Source organism: Cinclus cinclus, chromosome 3 (assembly GCF_963662255.1).
Source record: "Cinclus cinclus chromosome 3, bCinCin1.1, whole genome shotgun sequence".
NCBI lineage: Eukaryota > Metazoa > Chordata > Aves > Passeriformes > Cinclidae > Cinclus > Cinclus cinclus.
Window position 1 is genome coordinate 81,108,336 of NC_085048.1, and position 19,586 is coordinate 81,127,921.

The 19,586-nt window shown below is 38.6% G+C and overlaps 1 protein-coding gene across 1 annotated transcript in view; it reads left to right on the forward strand.

Annotated features, from left to right (window-relative positions):
- Positions 1–19,586, forward strand: part of PLD5 (phospholipase D family member 5) — a 156,904-nt gene that overhangs the window by 109,161 nt on the left and 28,157 nt on the right. Inside the window, exon 4 of the mRNA XM_062489209.1 lies at positions 927–1,041. Coding sequence (XP_062345193.1) covers positions 927–1,041 — 115 coding nt within the window. The remainder of the gene's footprint in view (positions 1–926; positions 1,042–19,586) is intronic.

The window sequence follows — 19,586 nt, forward strand, 5'->3', positions numbered from 1 at the left end:
CAGGTGCATAAGCCCTTTCCGTATTGGACTGCTAATTGAAAGTGGTGCCTGCAATACTAAGTTAGAATAGTAACAAGGAGGTGAACTCTGACTGTAATTGTAGTAACAACACAGGAGTGATGCACTGGAGAGTTTATTCTTCACATGGTCTAGATGGATCTTACTAAACTTATGTATTTAATTTAAAATATTGAGCCTAAAATTTGAACATTTACAAGGCAATCAGAAGTTTTACTTCTTGTTTGTTTCTTGGATATGGGAAAATGTGGTGATTTAAGATTTTATTTTTCATATGAAACAAATATCTTCATTTCTGTTTTGAAAAATATCCAGCTCAGTATGACTTTCCTTTTCTGTTCTTTGTTAGAAATAGGGTTTTAGTTGTAAAATTTTACAGCAGCATAAAAAGTAAATGCACATAAAATACCTATAAGTCATTGTTATTCTTCTTGGTATAACTCATCTAAAGATGAGCATGAAACTACTTGGGAATGTGTTGTACTACAGTTAAAACCACTTGCAAAAATATCGCTCAATACGGAAAAAATGTAATTGACTGATTTCCTTGAGGTTTCAATACTAAGTCAACAGACTTTGATTATTTAGAAGTAAGTTAATGTCAAAATGTACTTATGCAGCATAAAACCCCTGGACAATTCATTTTCTGCCTGACACCTGTCACCTTGTCAGTATTGCACAATCTGGAAAAAGCAAGAAACCTCATTGGCCTTCAAAACAGTATTTCTCCAAGAAAATGAATTTGAGTTGCAAACCTTTAGGGTAGGTTTAATCATATCTAGGAACATAGTTACTCAGATGTTGTTTATAATGTGTTTGGTTTAACGTGTTTTTTTTTAATTTGTTGATATGCAGTTTGATCATATCTGTGTCTAAAAGCTTCTCCTTTCATGTAATGTTCTTCCCAGGGTCAGCGTCTTTTTGAAAAATTGCTTGAACTGGCGTCCCGAAATATTGAGATAAAACTAGTGAGTGATAAACTGCCCATGGAATCAAAGGTATTAAACGACTTGAAAACAAAGGGTAAGACCAAGGTCTTTATGTTGTTATGCCATTGACTGCTGCGTGAGGTTCCTGTCATTTAAAATGCAGACTCAGATGGTACATAAAATTCACACTGCTGGTATTGCACTGTTACCCTATAATCCTTCAGCTTTCTCTGGCCCATGGATGTCAGAAATCCGAAACTGTTACTGCAGCTGATGTTTGCATTTTGCAAGTGAATAAAAATGCAGTACCTCATTAGATAGGTGTTTACATTCCCTGTAGCCATTTTCTTAGTAGGTAACATAGCCTGAGAGTCTGGGCTAATATTTTGTGGGACAAGATACTTTTCCTCTTTTGAGCAAGAGCAAAGTAAATTAATAAAACAACATGTGTGTGGTACTGATGATTCTGAAGCAGTGGAAAATAGGCCATTGGTCAGATATAGCCAGCTGACAAGGTTTTCTGTGCTGTGTGTATTTCTTTGGTCTCTGCTTTCCTAGTTGTTATTTTGAGGCTCAAAAATCCCTATCCAAAGAGGGATTGCACATTGGCACTACATGAATGAACTTGTTTTATGTAAAACCATGTGGAAAAATAGTAAAGAGAATTTAAGAATTGCTGAAAGAAATTAGTCTCTCTTAGGAGTTCTTGCAATCTCATGAACAGTTCATCTCATAGTTATCTATATCTGATAAAAGCATGATTTTAAGGGTAAGATAAACTTCTCAAAGATCAAAAAGAATGTAGGTGTTTTGATGGTGTGTGTTTTTGACAAAGATGCGTGTATGTATCACAAAGGAAACTCTAAAAGATTTAATTAGGCAAAGGAGTTCTTATGTGTAGTAGCACCCTAACATAGCATGACTGGTTATGGTAAAGAATGAAGGGCACCCTCTTCCCACAAAAATCAATCTATATTTGCTTAAATTCCTTGTAATTTCACTGCATAAGAATATTACTAATGGAAGTCCTTATCCCTGAGGGAGATCGGCTTTTAATCGAGATTGACCTGTTATTTAAATTTAATAAACTTAATTTAAAAATTAATAACTATAGATCCTCATCATTTCATGACACTACCTATTCCAGGGATTTGATGATTTCTGCTACATAAGCAAGAGATATCGATCCTTGGATAACCAGTAAGAATATATCAAATACTTTGTCAGATATATGTGGAGGGTCTTTTTCTGATGTGTTCAAAAAGAAATAGGTATTTTAACATCAATGTCAGTGAAACTATCTTTCAGAAAGTTTTTTTTTCTTTTCCCTGTGATTCTAATATCCCAAATTCCTATCAGTCAGAGAATAGCAGAGGTAGGCCTTTACATTCATATGTACTGGCAACAAATATTTTAAGTATCATTTATTAAAAATACCCAATACCAAAAATTATCCTCTTTCAAAAAAATATGAGAATAACTTTTTAGCTAGAAAAGAGGGAGAAATGCTTAACACTTCTATTTATGTGGGAATTAATCCAACCTGTGAACTTAAAAAAACCCCCAGAACACAGACTTTTACAATTTTACTAGCTTCAGTTTCCCTTACACCTCTTTTAGATTTCTGAGACAGGAAATCTTACAGTATTTAAATTAAATGAACAATATATTTGTCCTCTGAACTACAAAGGATTGGAGAAAGCTGATAATAATTCTTGTGAGTTTTGTTGTCATTATCTTTGAACCCTGAAATTGTATATATCATTGTATACTATTGGCCTTTCTCAAACATAAGTATTGCAACTTCTAGATTTTTCTCACCATGATTTTTTTTTCTCATTCCATATTTTGGTCTGCTAATTTCTACACCGATATTTTTATTAGAATGTCTTGGTTATGGCAAGGTGAATGCCAGCTCTCTTGCAATTCTTTCACTCATTTAGGTTTGTTGTTTGGTTTTTATCTCCATGGAAGCTAGATAAAGCTTTCTTTGGTTTTGCATTCCTGAAAAGATATAAATTAGTTTTAAATTCAGTCAGATTTCATTGTCTTAATTTTGTGTTGAAATGAGTAGACCTTGTATGAGCAGTTTATGGTATGTGTTGTTTGTGTCAAACAGAAGCTAAATGTGAGACTAGCTTAAAAAATAAAAACAGATACCATTAATCTTTGCTATGCTATCCTGGAAAAGCTATCTACCTAAAATTATTAATCTTTTTGCTTGTGAGCAGTTGGCCACCTGCATCCTCAGAAATCAGTCAGAACTAATCATTGAAAGGGAACTGGGCATTATCACTTGGACTTACATTCATGAAGACAACTAATTTATTTTTTTTTTCCTGCAACTGGTCAGATTTGTCTTTAAAATATGCCATGCACACTTTTTAACAGATACATTCATGTCTTGGTGAAGAAAGCAGTAAACAAATCAGTAGTTCAGCCAAGTTGTGATGCATCTCAGGATGGAGAACCAGAATATATTTGTCTGAGCAGCCCCAAGTCCTGACTTGTGGTGTCAGTCTGAATTAGGCAGCAGAGAGTCCAAGCACTACTCTGGGATTCATCACCCGATAAACTACTCCGATTGATCCTAAGCAGGAAATGTGCTTGGCACCTGAGCCATGGGCAGTAGTATGGACAGAAAGCACATTCACAGCCAGTGGGACTCTGGGAATTTGATGCCTTTCTGAGTCTGCCTTCACTTTGCTAGGTGGGCTTAGGTTTGGCTCTTCTTTCCTAGGCAGATTTTATGCACAAGTCAGACTGTCTCCAAGCTATTCTACTGAATATGAGAGACTTGCTATTGCATGAAGAGGGTAGAAAAGCCTTGCCTTTCTTTTCAGCAGACGGAGTGACCAGAACCCCTGGGCTGTGCCCTCATGTGGTGCAGACTGGTTCCTAGGGCCAGGACAAGACATAATTTGGCTGCTGGCCATGGATGTACCTGTTAATATATTGCCCAGGAACCTTAAGGGAATCTTCAGGTAGCATGCCCTGTCTGCTTTAAGTAGCCTCAACAAAGTGGAATTGGTTTAAACACATGAGATTGCTTGAAGAAACCAGTATTTGGTCATCCATGTGTTTTCATGCAGTGTTTTGGCATTTTTGTAAAAGGAACCACTGTAGGCTCCTGTACTGCTGCATCTCAACACAGGTGCTGAGACTATTTCTGCCAGACACATTATTCCAGCACATCTTTCCTTTTGCTAGACAGACATACACTGAGTCCCTTTGCCTCTTCTCCCCATTTCTGAAGAGCTGTAGGAAGCAGTTTTTATATATCTTTTCCAACACAATGGTGCTTCCTACCTAGAGTCCTGTCCACACATCCATCCTCTGGAGCAGCTGTCCCTATTGATTAATCAACGAGAAGGTTGAAATCTGACTTCATATGTGGGCTGGTGGGGTAAGATAAAGTATAACTTATGTGGAAGTAGAGAAGAACTGAACTGATGTGGAGTAAAATAAGATTAGTAATTCACAGTTGCAGTGCTAGTGCGGACATCTGAGCTAGCTGTGAACCTGCAGGTTTGTCATCACTTCAGTAATTTTTTTTTTTTTTTTTTTTGCCCTGTCTATGCTATCCTAACTTACTTGAGGTAGCTGTAAAGCAGGGGAGCTTGATTACAAGAGTCCAGTGGTTATGGTGTGAAACATGGATTGATTTATTGTGCTAACATGTACCACACTGTGTCAGCTGTGGTGACAGGATTCTCTGACTGCCGAAATAATGTACATTTGCCAATAATTGCTAGACTGTGGGAGTGTTATTTAGTTGCAAAACTAAGCATGCAAAAATGAGGAAATTCTAATTCCATATCATATATTTATTATAGACTTTAATTACATTATCAGATTCTGTATTTTGTACGGAATACCTGGCTGGCATTTGTTGCAATCTTACCATATTAATCAGAGGTTTTCAGTTATACAAAATGAGAATACATCAAACATTTAATGCCTAAGGCAGTTGATGTTCATTCAGGGGATATTATTTCTGCTGGTAATGGCTAGAATCTTTTTTTATCTTCATATTTAATGTATGTCTCTAGGCTTTCTTCATTGCACATCTGCCAGATCCTGCACTGAATGCAGAATGATTAATTTCCTCATAGGCCTTTCCATGCTGTTTCTCGCTGTGGTATCTGACTGCTCTGCAAATACAGTATTAATGAATTTCATTTTACAACACCCCTGTTACGTGAGGTTTCTTGCTGTTTCTGTCTCTTGGGGACAGCCAGTGATCATTAATGGCAACACAGGCACCAGAAGCCAGATCAAAGCATTTGTTTTCTATAGTCACAATTAAAATTTTAAATGGTATTTAAAAAAAACAAACCACATATAAACTCTTCCAGCTTATGTTGTCAAAATTATTACTAAACAGATTATAAGGTATGATGATATTTTTATAGAACATATGTATATTCATACTATGCATATCTGTATATGACTCTCTTGTGGAAAGGTAGGTCTGTCTTTAGAAAAAATTTGGCTCGTTGTGTAAACAAACATGTTCTTCTTTATCCTCCTTGTACTGTGACAGTAGCTTATTAATGCTTGTTTTCATGGTTATGGTTTCAGCCTTTCCTCAGCTGTGGGTCAGTCTACTAGACTGATATGTTTCTTGTAACCCTCCCCCTTCTTGCACAATTATGTACCAGTCTTTGTTCATCAGTAACATTTGAATGGCACTGTCTCCAATTAGCAGGTTGCTGTATTACTTCTCACGTGTACAGAATCTAAACCCCTTACATAATTGCTAACTTATTTTAGCTGACAGGATTCATGCTTTTTAAGACATACCAATGGATTTTCCTTCTTCAAGTTGCATTGCTTCCTGCCTTTTCTATTTCTTTTTGTCTTCAGTACTCTTTTTTCATTAAGCATTTTTCAAGGAATATTTTGGGTTTTGTTCTTACCTCAGTTTATGTTGCACAGTGTGCACACATCTATAAACATCTTGATCACAAGGGAATGTTCAGCACTGATTTTATGCCTAAATTCCATGAGAACTCATATGCAGCATTTCTGACTTGTTTCAGCTGGGGAGCTGGGTCCTGCAATGTAAAGTAAGCCACATTCAACCTGAAAAAAAGCAGGTGGGGAGTATTTTTGTTATATGTGTGTCAATAACCAAACGTCTTCAACACAGAACATCTGCCTGAGTTGCAGAAGATGATGTTGAAAATCTTTTCTATCTGAAAGTTTCTCAACTGCCAGTTTTTACCTTACAACTGTCTGCCTCACCAGACACCTGACAGACAGAAAGCAAATCACTTAAGCTAGTATTGAACATCTTGAACTTCTTAAAACTGAGCTTGGAATCACAAAGGTTGAGGAAGAGCAGAATATATTTTGTAGTGGTGCTCCCTTGGTCCTTCCCACTTGAGTTACGACAGTTTGCAGAAAATCTTTTAATCTGTGCTTGCATTTAAAGATGGCTGTAGTTGTCACCCATTCATTTGGGATGGGAGAAACCTGGCTTCCAGTCGCTACTCTGCTTCTGCTCCTTCTATTGCCTCCAGATATATTTTGAATGAAATGTCTTATCCTTAATAGTAACAGAATTATTTTAAGGTTCTGATTAAGGACAGTCTTTTAAAACTTCATTGGAGAATCCATCCTGTGCAATTCCAAATGAGAAGCTGTGGTAAACAACATACATTCCATCAGCATTGCCTGCTGCCTAGTTTGGATGTCTTCTAGCTCAAAAAATACAATAAACTGATGATAAGCTGTTTTTTATTATAGTTTCTACAGGAAACTAGATGCCTAATCTGGGAATGAAACTTCTCCTGGTTATACAAATATCCTCATTTTAGGCACCATAATAGTTCACAATGTAAACAGCTTATTTTCTCTTGTGAGCCTGAAGCACATTAACTTTAAAAATATTTAGGCATAGCCTGACTTAAAGAATTCTCTAGTAGGAGAGAATTAGCAGTATGAGGCTGTCACATCCACAGCCAATAGAGGAAGAAAAAAAACCAAAACAACCTTCACAGTAATTTATATTCTGAAGGCAGCCAGGGCCTTGGATTGCTCTGGCTTGTTTTGCAAAAAAAGAGGGAAAGGGTTCACTTAAGCCAAAAATTCTGTGTCTTTTAGAGCCAGATATGTAAGTAATAAATTCTGATTCTAAGATCTATGGCTTATGTGTCTCTAGACTTAGAAATGAGTGCCTTTGCTGAGAGAAATGGTTGTGTACCCAAAGACAGTACCCTCTCCTTGGTAACATGTACTTTTGCATTATAAAATACTGGTTGAACTTTCCGGTATCTGTAGTCATTGTTTCAAAGATGCATAGGTAATAATAATACATTCATTTAATTAATTTTCTACATTAATCAAGGACAGATGTACTGTGAGGTGTATTTGTTAGGGACAGATGTACTATGAGACATATTTAAGATGTTAGGTGTTTAATAGAAACAATATCATAGTTCTTCTGCTTTGAAACTTGTGATTGAAAAGGTCGTTCAGGGTAGATTGGTCAGTATTTTAGTACATAATTTCAGTTGGCAAATATTGCACTTGAGTCTGGTAGTAATGTGTGTGTATTCATGGATTTGGCAGCAGTGGGTTGCCAAATCCATGAATAATAAATAATAATAATAAAAAATACTTTTGTGTTTAATAAGTTCCAGCACAGCTATGAGCGTTTGTAATCCAGCCATCTTGTGAACAGCCAAAGTGCTCTTGTCAGGTAGGACGTAGTCAGGACCCACATAGCAGCTTGTGCCACAGGGATCTTCAAATCTTGCTTGGTGGTTTACATGTTGGAATGGATTCTTCCCATATGGAACTAGCTGCCTTGAGTTGCTGACACTCTTTAGTACAGAGGAACCAATAATGGATGGCATTAGCAGAAATTAGTTGTGACATTTTCAAAACACATGGATAGCATGCAAGTTCCTACCTACAGCTACTGAAAGAGCTGGTAAGAGCCGCCAGGGCCATCTGAGCTAAGAAATCATTCCTTGGGTAGCTGTGGTCCCTTTGTGGAAATTTTGACATCCCATGCTTTCTCTTGTATGCAAAAGCACTAACATTATCTCATCCTGAAAAGACATGAAGGCTAATGGTCCTAAAAGGGTCCAAGGCATACAATTTAATTTTGGTCAATTTTGGTTTATCCATTCATGTAATTTTCACGTACTTAATATTCAGTGGAAGGCTGACTGTTTTCTTAGAACTATATACCTTGGTCAGTCAAGGCTGTGTTGCAGGTATGATTTGGTATATTTTTGATTGCTGCTGTTTTGCAAGCAGGATCCATCCTTCTCAGTGGGGCTGTTTTATCTCTTACCATGTTCAAGTTTTGTATATCATCTAGACTGAAGTGTAACTTCAAATCTGGACAGCTCTGAGAAGACCATCACCTGAAGTGACATGACAAAGACACTGGTACTATGTTATTTTAGCTCCTTTGCTGCTTAGCTCAATCAGTATAGCATTTCTGCTTTAAACCTGATTAAGTACTGTGTGCTCAAAGCTATATAAGAAGTATTAATAAATGCCCAAACCAAACTGCCACTCTTTGACCAGCACCATTTAGTTTTCATTTGATGAACACTTTGGAAAGGCTACTTAGTTTGGGTTATTGTCTACAGCACAACTGTAGCATAAAGTAAACACATGTGACCAAATCTTGCTGGTTTATACATTGGTTACCAAGCATGGTCTTTGTAATAAGGATTTGCCACTATGATGCTAATACTGCTCTTTCTGGTGATCTCCTATAGCAGTTTCCAAATTAACCTTTGGCTTCTACAGCACTTTGGTGTGTTAGGAATTTTTACACAGCCTTATGGTTGGAAAGCAAATTACATTAAGATTCTTCTAAAGTTACTCAGCTGGAAGCAAAGTTCTCAGAGTTATATCTCTGTGTTACTCTCCATCTTTTCCATCTCTTTATGTGTCCTCAGAGAGCAGTTGTCTCTAATGTTTATCCTTGAGAACAGAGTGATTTCAGCCCCTTTTCCATCCTTTGGACAAAATATTAACTTTCTACAGTGTGTAAGTTTAAGTAATTATGTAGTACAGAAATTGACAGTCATTTCAGTGACTCAAAGCAAAACACATCCCTGCTCTTGAAGCTTTTAATCTCAGTAGTCTTGTTAACGTTAAAGTGATGGACAGAAGTGCCAGCAGTTATAGGACTAGATAATAACAATACTAAGCTTCAAAATCACTTCAAAAGAACATTGTGATGATTGCAATGAGAAGCTTTCAAAAATAACAGTTCCTAAGCAAAGGACCACAGAGCAGCTGTTCTCAGCCCTAAGACAAGGGATAGTAACCAAGTGTGTGATTTGATATTGGGACTTGAAGTGCCTGTGCTGCCTTCTGGTCTTGCTTTTATAGAGATCCCAGTAGTCAACTGCAAGCAGTCCAGTTCCATAGCCCCTGTCCTGCACCCTGCTGGCATCCCAAATGGCTCGGAACTGGTCCATCTCTGTCTCTTGTCCTCAACCTAATTCTGTCTGTCCTGTGTGGTTTGGAGTAGAAAAATAAGTCCTACAAACCTGATTATGCACCACCACAGAATGTCACAGGGGAGTAATACACCTATATTCCTGTCCTTCACAGGCAGTTGCTGATACTTACGCTGGAGAAATGAAACAATATTTGTGGTCTAGTCCCTCTGCGGTGCTAAAATCCTCTGTGATTTCAGTGTGCAGTTACTTTTATTGACTGCATATTGTATGTGTCCTTCACACAGATAATAAGATAGAATCTGTGGAGTTGTGGTTTCTTTTTGTTTTGCTTTCTACATTTCAAGTAGGCTGTTTGGAAGAAAGTCAATCCATGTTAGAAATCTGCTAACTGACAAGCTATTGATTTGCATCCCCTATGTATTTCCTCAAATTAAAGCAATTTTTCCCTATACACCTTTTTTTTATTCTCAGTCCAGTGTGTGGATTTTTCTGATTTTGACATCAAGGCATGTCCATTTTTCTCTTTAAAATGCCTCCAATCTAAATGAATGAAGTATCTGGGTAACCTAGCCAGAATGATGAAGCCCTCAAAAATGCATTTGACATACTAGTTAGAACAATAGTATATCAAGGGTGAGACTCTTCAATCTTCTACAGCAGAGCTGCAGTGTCTATTGTAAGTGTTTACTTTGATGAAAGAAGAGGCTGTAGAAGTATCTTGCTCTTTCAAGAACCTTTGCTTTATGGTAATAAAAAGCTCAGCTTCAGTTGTTGTTTGGACTAAGAAAGCAAGAAATTCCCGGAGTCCTAAATTGCATCAACCATCAGAAATCTATGTTTATTTTGGGGCTGTATATCATGAGTTAATACCTATGGAAGTCCTAGCACATGTAAATAAAGTAAAATTAAGACCATTCTGGGTATCCAAAAGCCGTGGTTAGCTCTTAAGAAAATGTGTTTTTTTTTCTTTCCACAAATGTATTTGTAAAGGCTTGAAGAATATATCATACTGCTTATGTAGTTGTAGAATAAAGTATGTTCCTCAAGTAACTGGAGAGAGAGGGACTGAATGAACAACTGAATGAATATGATAAATGAAACAATGAAAGAGTAGGCAAGGGCAAGTACGAAATTATGAACTGACTATGAAGTGGCAGAGAGTGGAGAGGGAGGATGAATTATGCTGGGGGGAAAGTAGTGGGGAAAATGAAATAAGAGAGAAGAATGAATCAGATAAAACCGGAGGTCAGAAACTGAAAACTGAGTAATTAATTTAGGAAAAGATCAGAACAGAATGTTGTCAAAAGGTGAAGCATATTATTGGTGGACTTGTGACAACATGGAGAGAAAAACAATTGCCATTGAGATAAGAATGACCTGAAAAAAAATGTAGAAGAGTCTAAGGCTGACTTGGCAAGGTAGCAAGATAGAATCAAAGGAAAGAGGCAGGGAAAATGGCTTAGAGACAAGGGAAAAGTAGTGGAAGGAAATGTCTGTGCCACTGGCAGACCCAGGTTACTTCTGGCTGTGCCTCTGCTTTTCTTGCATGGCCACAACCAGGTCAGCCGGTGCTCTTGGCTTTTGGTATCCTGCAGATAATACTCTAGGGCTGCTCAGAGAATCATCTAATGAAAATTCAGGAAAAAAAACATAGATTCTGTTATGAAGGTATTGCAAAAATTAAAAGCAGTAGCCACCCAAGGAGGCAAACTCTGTCCTCACTTCTTCACCTGCCCTGGAGTATCTCACCTTCCAGAACTGAGATTTATTTCTCCTTCAGGAGAAGAAAACTGACAGAAACCAAAGCAGAGCTCCAGATGTCTGAGGAGCACATTTTAAGAATGATGCACAAGTGTTGTTACTGCTAGTCAGCATATTTAGAAGTGACTGTTACCAATACTGATGATTTTAGAATATATAAATATCAGAATGAAATCATGTTGCTAAGTTAAAAAGAGAGATAGGGATAAATAGTCACTGCATTTTTCTTGGTAGAGGTTTAGCCCTTTTCATTCATAAAAAGGTTGTGATCCTAATTCTTCATGTGTTAGGATGAAAAAATGTCACTGAATTCTTGGATATTTCATCCAAGAAGTATATAAATAAATATAGTGGTTCATAGTGCTAATCCAAGTAAAGAAAAGTCTTCAAAAGAAAGTGGGTTAAGCAGTGTGCAAGTTTACTAATCTCTCTATTATATTTAAAATAGCTTTCTTTTGTAGTAAAAACATATGCAATTATACTTAGGCAAAGAAAGAAAGCCACAATCCAGCTTTAATAATGCTTTCACTGATTGTATTATAGTCTTCCTTTAAGGGGTAATATGCTTTGTTGCCTAAACCAACTAAGAAAGAAAATTACTTTTCCCAGTCTCCAAAGCAATCACTTTTGTAGCTTTATCTAGTAAATGAGCAGTCTACTCTCCTGTAATGAAGGGCAAAAAAAGATGTGGTTTTTTTTTTAATATTCTAGAAAACTTTGCTGTATATGAGTTCTCTTACCAACTGTACTGAATCATCAAACTCTCAGAACAGATTTGTAAGAAAATGCTATTTAAAGGAATGCTGAATTCTGCTGAGGGGAAAGAATTGAACTGATCATCAGTGCTCTCGTTATTCAAAATTTTATTCAAAATTTTATATGACTTGATATGAAATACTTCAAATAGCTCAAAAAGAAGTAAAATTTATTTTAAAATACTGATATCAGAGTCAAAGAAGTAAAAAATCTTGATTTTTCTCACATTTGCTACATCAGGCAGCAACACTTTTAAAAAGAGGCAGAAATGCTTGCTACTTTTGATGAAATTACTAGAAGGAAAGGAAAAGCTGTTTGGAGCTTTTTAAATTACACTAAATTTTTGTGCCTGGACTCAGTTTAATTTTTTTAAAGACAGACAAAAATAGGAGCCCTAAAATTTGGCCCAAACAGTAAGAGATTCTTTAGCAAATACAGTACAGAAATCTCTGGCTTCAGAGGCCATATCTAGGTTGGAAAGTGTAGAGTTGAGTATGTCCTCATATGTAGTGAGGTATACTGTTAGCCCCTTGCATTTTCTACTGGGTGGCAGCATATGCCTCCCAAGGACCTGCTGCTGCCCTGGATTTCCATCACTGGAAGGACCAGAGATCTGTAGTTATATGAGCTTATTACTTCTTTGCAGTTCAAAATTCTGCTTATAGGTTAATTAAACACATCCACACACGATTTATCAGCTGTGAGGGTGACAAGGCATTGGAACAGGTTGTCCAGAGAAGTTGTTGATGCTCCATCACTGGAACTGTTCAGTGCCAGTTTGGATGGAGCTTTGAGCAGACTGGTCTGGTGCAAGTTGTCCCTGCCCATGGTAGCAGGTTTGGAGCTAGGTGACCTTTCAGCTCTCTTCCAGCCCAAGCCATTGTATGATTCTGTTCATGGGGAAGGTTAGAGCTCTCCAGCTGTGTCTATTCTGTGGGCAAAGAGGGGAATCTCTATCTCTGTGCTGTCATATTTATGATGGACCACTGGTTATTTGCTGGTGAATCAGAAATTAGGTGCAGCTGGGTGGGTAAGTATTACAAAGTAGTACTGTCAGGCCTCTCTTTTGTCTCTCTCCTGATATGGGATGGGAAGCACTTTGGTTATATTTCTGGGATCTTTCTGCTGAGTAAATCAAAAGAGCCCAGCAGGCAGCACAAAATGCATTCACATGGGGGAGAGCTGTAACACTCCCACACTGAACTCTAGCTACAGCTGGGTGCTTAGCTGAGAAATCAGTGTTTTAATTACTTGGGCTAGCAACAAAGGCCAACATCTGACTTCTTCAAAGCCAGTGTAAGGGCATATTTAGATAAATATTACTTTGGGAACTAACTAGCTCCCAAGATATCATTGAAGTTAAGTCAGCAATTGCAAGAAATTAATTCTGACCTTTCCTTTGTTCTCAAAAATCTGCCATCCTCTATCCAGTGAGCGAACTCTGCACATATGAGGGTCCCTAGTGGGTCTTTTCTTGATCTTCTGTGTCACTGTGGACCCTTGTGTAAGCTCATGGGGAATGCCAACCCAAGTAAATTCTAGCATTGCTTTCCTATCTGCTTTACAGAAGACAAATGACTATACAAGATAAAAGGCAAAGAAATTCTGGAGCTTGCCACCTGAGGCCTGATTTTAAGAGGAACAGAGGCTGAGACTGTGTGGGTAAACCTTTAAATGGCAGCACTGGCATAAGCAGCTCCTGCATCTTTTTGAACCCAGCCACAGCCACTCTTTCCCACTCTTGCACTGTGCCTTCATCTGTGTTGGAAAAAATTGTTTCCTGCCATGTGGTGAGCTGGACTAGTGAATTGTTCTGCATTTGAAACAACTTTCTTATTTTTAAATGGATCCATTTTCTGATCCAACTCATTCCCTGAAAAAGCTACTTTGGCACAGCAGTGGAGGGATGGGGAAGGGTTGCTGAAGACAAGAAGTGTTCATGCTACTATTTTGAGGGCTAATTAGTGTTGGTTTTTTGGGGTTGGGTTTTTTTCCCCTTTTTTAAACATGCCAGTTGTAGTTCTGTAATATTTCGGTTTCAGTTAGAGAGATGGGTTTTGTAATGCTCATTTGTCACTATTCCTTTTTCTTCCTGTTCTCTCCTGTCCACATTCTCAGCTCTTGGCTTCCACAGCTGTGTGTATAGAGCAGTTTCTGGGGCTGTACTGCCTCACAGAAATAATTTCAACCTGCTGACTGAGTGAAAAGCAAAGCAGAAAACCAATGATGAGTGTAGAGGGTAGTTGCTCCCCTGATCACCCAGGGCAGAGCCCAACAGCATGTTGCAGTCTGCCGGGGAGGGAAGGGAGCCAGGCAAGAAGCTGGCACAGGGCCTGGAGAGGGGGCTGGGAAGTCAGACGGCAGCAATGGAGACCTCTCTTCTCACGTCCTCAACTCCACAGGGAGATCCTTGACTGCAGCCTGTCTGCTCAGGAGAGCTCTCTTGTAGCAGCCTTTCTTCCAAGCTCCAGCCAGACAGGGACACGTGAGCTGGCTGGGGAGCGTGCCAGCGGAGATGAACAGCGGCAGCACGCAGGAGGCTGAGTGACTGCGTGTTGTCCCTGAGCCACCCACACCACAGCCCCAAGCATGTGAGCCCATCCATTGCAATTCCAGTGGGTGCTGCAGGCACCTGTGTCTTTCCAGAGGGAGACCAGAGGGGCTCATGGAGCTCTAGTCACAGATTCCTCTCCTGGGCATTGATTTCCTCAAAATTGTTTTTATCTCAGTCAGTGACCTCAGATGCTGTAAAACAAGATGGTAAGCATTATAGTAAATATCTACATGAAAAACAGCCCAGTTTTCCTAAAGGCAGTTTTGAGAAGCTACATGTGCACACAGTTTATGGCTGATTGTACACTGGGAGTGTTTCTCGTGCAGGTAATTTGAGTCTAAGACAGACCAAGATGGCATGAATGTAAATATTATTGCAAAAGCTTTCTGGGGATTACTTGGACTTGTTCTAGAATAGAATTTCTTTGAGTAATTATGATTTCATTTTTTGCATGTGTGACAGTTGAGCTGCTAAAGAAAAGGCAGCAAGATTTTGATTCTAGGCTGTTTCTCTTTTAAATTACTGTGGCTTTAGACTGATGAGTAGCACATAATCCTAGAGTGACAGGCTTCAGTCCTGGTAGTTTATAAAAAGGACAGGGGGATGTGTGTGTGAGAGAGAGAGAAACAAAGGGCAATGTAAACAAAACAGCTGATTCCTAGTTAAGGTATTAACATCAGAGATTTCCCTAAAAGTCCTTGAGTGTTTTCTCTTTGAGTCTGAATCATTAATCTTTCTGGGCCAGACAGACTTTGAAATTGTATTTCAAATCTGATACTCCATAAAGAGCACAGAAATAGTTGATAGTCTAGTTTGTCTTTTAATCATTCAGAGACTTAGTAAAAACAACCTTGTTTTCAAGTTGTGCATTCTTCTGCTTTTGTACTTGTCCTCTTCTGAGTGGTGGCATGTCACACTAATGGGGCTTCTGGAAGAAGTCCATACTTTCTACAATCAGTTGAGAAAAAATAATGAAAATACATAGGAAGGTGATTCTTTGCCTGGGTCCCTTGTGCCTGCCCCAAAAGAAGCAGCTACTCCACCACTTGTGACCACTTGTATTGAAAACTCTGAATTTTTGTCTCAGTAGAATAAAAATTATGTTTATTCATGCTGTACTTTGTGCTAAAGGTTATTATCAAAAGCAAATAAATGAAATGAAAGCATATATTGCAAAATGTAGAGAAAGACATTTATATCTATACAGACTTTCCAGATATCTCTGGCTCTTCTTTTACTCCTAAAGTTCTGCCCCTTATTTTTCTCACTGGTTTTGAAAACACTCTAGTGAAAGTAAGAAAGTTGTGAAGACAGAAGACGATTTTTAGGCATGGTACAGGCAAGCGCAGCTTCTGTTTCTTGGGTGTTATGTTTGCTACCTCCAGAGTGAGTTTAGCCTGTAACTGGTACTGCTGAAAACTGTGGCAAGCCAAATTTGCGTGTTTGCTTTCAAGGCAGCTGTGATAATAGCAGCCTGAACAGTTGCTCCTTCTGGGTCTTCCTTATGTAAATTATTTACTGCATCCACCAGTGAGGGGATTTAGCATAATGATGTTGCCTCCGTACGATGACAATATCCTAAGCTGACCACAGGTGTTGGATCCAAAGCCTCAAGAAAATGAAGACCTCCAAAGAAGGTGCACCTTCTCCAGACTGTTGCATAAACTTGGATGGGGAGGCCAAGTGGCAGTCCTGTGAGTTCTAACCTCCTAGTCTCCCACTAAGACGAATCTCCCAGTTTGTGGAGCTGTCTGGTGACCTTGCTTGAGCAGCAGTAAAATCCACAGCCACAACACAGCTGCACCAGGAATGTGTCTGACACAGGTTTTCATGACAGCGTGTATGTGATGAGCTCTTGATCAGAGGTTCCTGCTTAAAGTTGAGTGCTTTGCCTCAAATAGCTAAAAAATGTCCTAGCTTTAGGTTCATAGAATCATAAAATGGCTTGGGTAGGAAGGGACCTTAAAGACCACCCAGATCCAGCCCCTGCCATGGGCAGGGACAACTTCCAGTAAACCAAGTTGCTTGGAGCCCAATCCAACATGGCCTTGAACACTTCCAGGGGTGGGGCATCCACAAGTTCTCTGGGCGACCTGTTCCAGTGCCTCACCACCCTCACAGTAAAGAGTTTCCTCCTAATATCTAATTTAAATTTGCTCTCTTTCATTTTGAATTCATTCCCCTTTGTCCTTCCCTCTTTCCACCATGCCCTTGGAAAAAGTCTACCTCCATCCTTCTTGTAGACTCCCTTCAGGCACTGGAAGGCCACGATTAGGTCATCATGAAGCATTCTCTCCAGGCTCCATAATCCCAATTCTCTTTAAGTTCCTGTTCTTGAAGTCAAGCTCGCCCTTGTAGCTTTCAGATATTGTTAGTGAAATATCTGAGAGCAGGCAGCTACACCAAACAAGATGTTGCAAGGCTAGAAACTGTAAATGTTTGCTTGGGCCGTCCCTCTTCTTTGTGATTACCTTGGGAATTTGGATTTTTTTTTTTTCCATGGATGAAAAGTCAGTCTTTCTTGCAACACTACTGTTACCTTCTGTTTTCTTTCTCTGTTATGAGACAAAGCTAGAGGTTAAGTAGCAGCCTGGCACTTCCTAAGGGCTATGTTCACATCATGTGCAGAAGGTCCAGGCTGTCAATATCAGGGTCCCCTCCAAGCATCCCAGACTACATCAGTCCCTTTTATGGTGTGAAAAAAATTCCCCACCTATAAGAAAAAATACTCAGATTAATGTCTGTTACTTACAACATGCTTTGATCCCTACAGTGTCTCTTTTTTGTGTTTTTTTTTTTTTCTGCAGAAAATGTGTAATCTGTCCCAGCCCTTAGAGTGCACAGTTTTAAGGGACAGACAAATCCACTTGAGTTTTAAGTGACAGCACTGGTTTTCTCTAAGTTGTTATTATGAATTTTAATCTCCAGTGAAACAAAACAGTCCGATTTATTTGGCATGTTTATTAGCAATCAAGCCTAGAAATGTGCCTTTCTGGTTGAACTCAGTAGACTCACAGCTTTGTGTAATTGAGACTGCAGCATGACAGAGAGTTCTGTTAGGGCTTCACATATTGATCACTCCAATTTAATTTCCACATGGGACTTGAACCACGCTAGGGATGGTGTATTGTGTTGAAGGCTTGATAAGCCTATTTTAACAAAGCATCTCAAGGGCTTCTGGAACAGAGGCAGTTATCAATACTGATACATGTTTCCTTTCATCAAAAGGTAAGGGCTCATTAGTAGGCTGCACAACAGCTGCTGTTTGCAACAAATGACTTTTTTTAATTAACTTGGTTCTGCTGCTTCCTTACCTGTTCACTTGCCAGTTGACTGTTTCTGAAAGGAAAAGAAGTTGGGTTTCCTGGTTTCGATTTTACTGTTATGTGATAGCACTATCTTCTGCACTGCTATATTCACTGTTTTGGTAATAAAAGCCTAGATTGTATTTTAGAGTAATAGTCCCATCCCACTGCTTATGTCCATGTCTGAACAGCCCACGCCAACAAATTCCGGTGTTTTACAACTTTTGAATTGTGTGTCAAGTTACTGATGATGTCTGCTATTTTTAACATTAGTATTACTGGTTAAATAGTCTCCTTGTATAGCTTTGGCAGTCAGCATTTTTGTCATTGGATATTTCAAAAATGTTTTAAAATTGTGTTTATTTTAGGCTCTCAGTTATGAGAAGGAAGGTCATTGTTGCTTCCTGTTGTTTTATCTTTACTATGCAAAAATCCTTCCATTTCATTTCTAACCTGTTTGGTGTAGGTGTGTTGTGGGTGTTAAATTCATACTGCTGATTAATGCTGGAAATTGGAAATGTGGAAAGAAGACATCATCAAGGCAAACTGCTATGTTAAACCTGATTTTAAACACAGTTTTTGGATCACTAGCTACAAGCTTAGTGCCTTGCAGAATGGTTATCCTTAGCTAAGAGCAGTTGTTTTGTTTTGTTTTGTTTTGTTTTTTTTGTTTATTCACCAGGAAGCAATTTAAACCATTTAACAGCTGCTATAGTGTTTTCTGATTTCTTTTCCATTTCACACTTATTTTCTCAATAATAAGCATAGTTCTGCTCGTTAATGCATTAATTGAAAGTAGGAGCAATACATTCCAAGGAAATAGGAAAAATCTTTGTTTCTAAGCATAGATGAGTGTGGGTAGGTGAAATGTACTAAAAATTGGAAAGGTAGCTGGGTTGCACCAAATGCAGTTGACCAATGATGTTTTTCATGTTTAGTGCATTATGGTATGTGGCACCTTACCTGATTTTTCTTCTTTTCATGATGTCTGAACTTTCAGAATAATTTTTTCAAGGAAAGTTATCATTTTCATAGTAGTAAAAAATATTTAACACTGGTAACTGCTGCTTAAAATTGCAAGTCAGATATTTCTTAGCAGATCAAAAATAGGAAATTCAATGAAAAGAAATGCATATTAGTTCTCTGTGTATCCTGGAATTCTTGTGACTCGTTTTCAACCATTACTGGAATTCAGGTATTGGAGGCCCCATGAGTGTTTAATAGGAGATGGCTGGTACCATCACTGTCCCCCAGGCTGCTGTTTACTGTCACTTCTCTTCCCTGCTTAGTCATGACTGAAATGTGAAGATGAGTGGGTTACTGTAAAATGCCTTCAGCAATGATTAATTCAGATTAATCACCTAATTTTGCAAACACTGGAGCACTGAAAGAATAGTAATGGTGGGAGAAATCCCCCAAACTTACCTAATATTAAATATATTCTGGATTTAGTTCTGCAAACATACAGATGGGGCCAATTCAGACATTCCAAGTGATGCGATGGAGCCAACAAGGAGCTTCTTAGATTTCAGTGGCCTGTAGTCATTAATGAAACTGTGCTGTTCAAAGTGGTAGGTTGAATATCACCAATTAGCAGGATTAAGAGCAGTTTCAACATACTTTATTTAGGCTTTTGCTTACTTCCTTAATTCTCCACCCATGTTCCTCTTGTCAGGGTCTGTTGGGTGCCACAGCCACTGAAGCTACCTGCTCAGACCATTGCAGAGGGCAGGAGGAGCAGAGCATAGTCTGCTCTTAGCAGGGCTTTTAATTGCATTTATATTTGAAAGGTTACTATTGCAATATGTAGCTGTGTTGT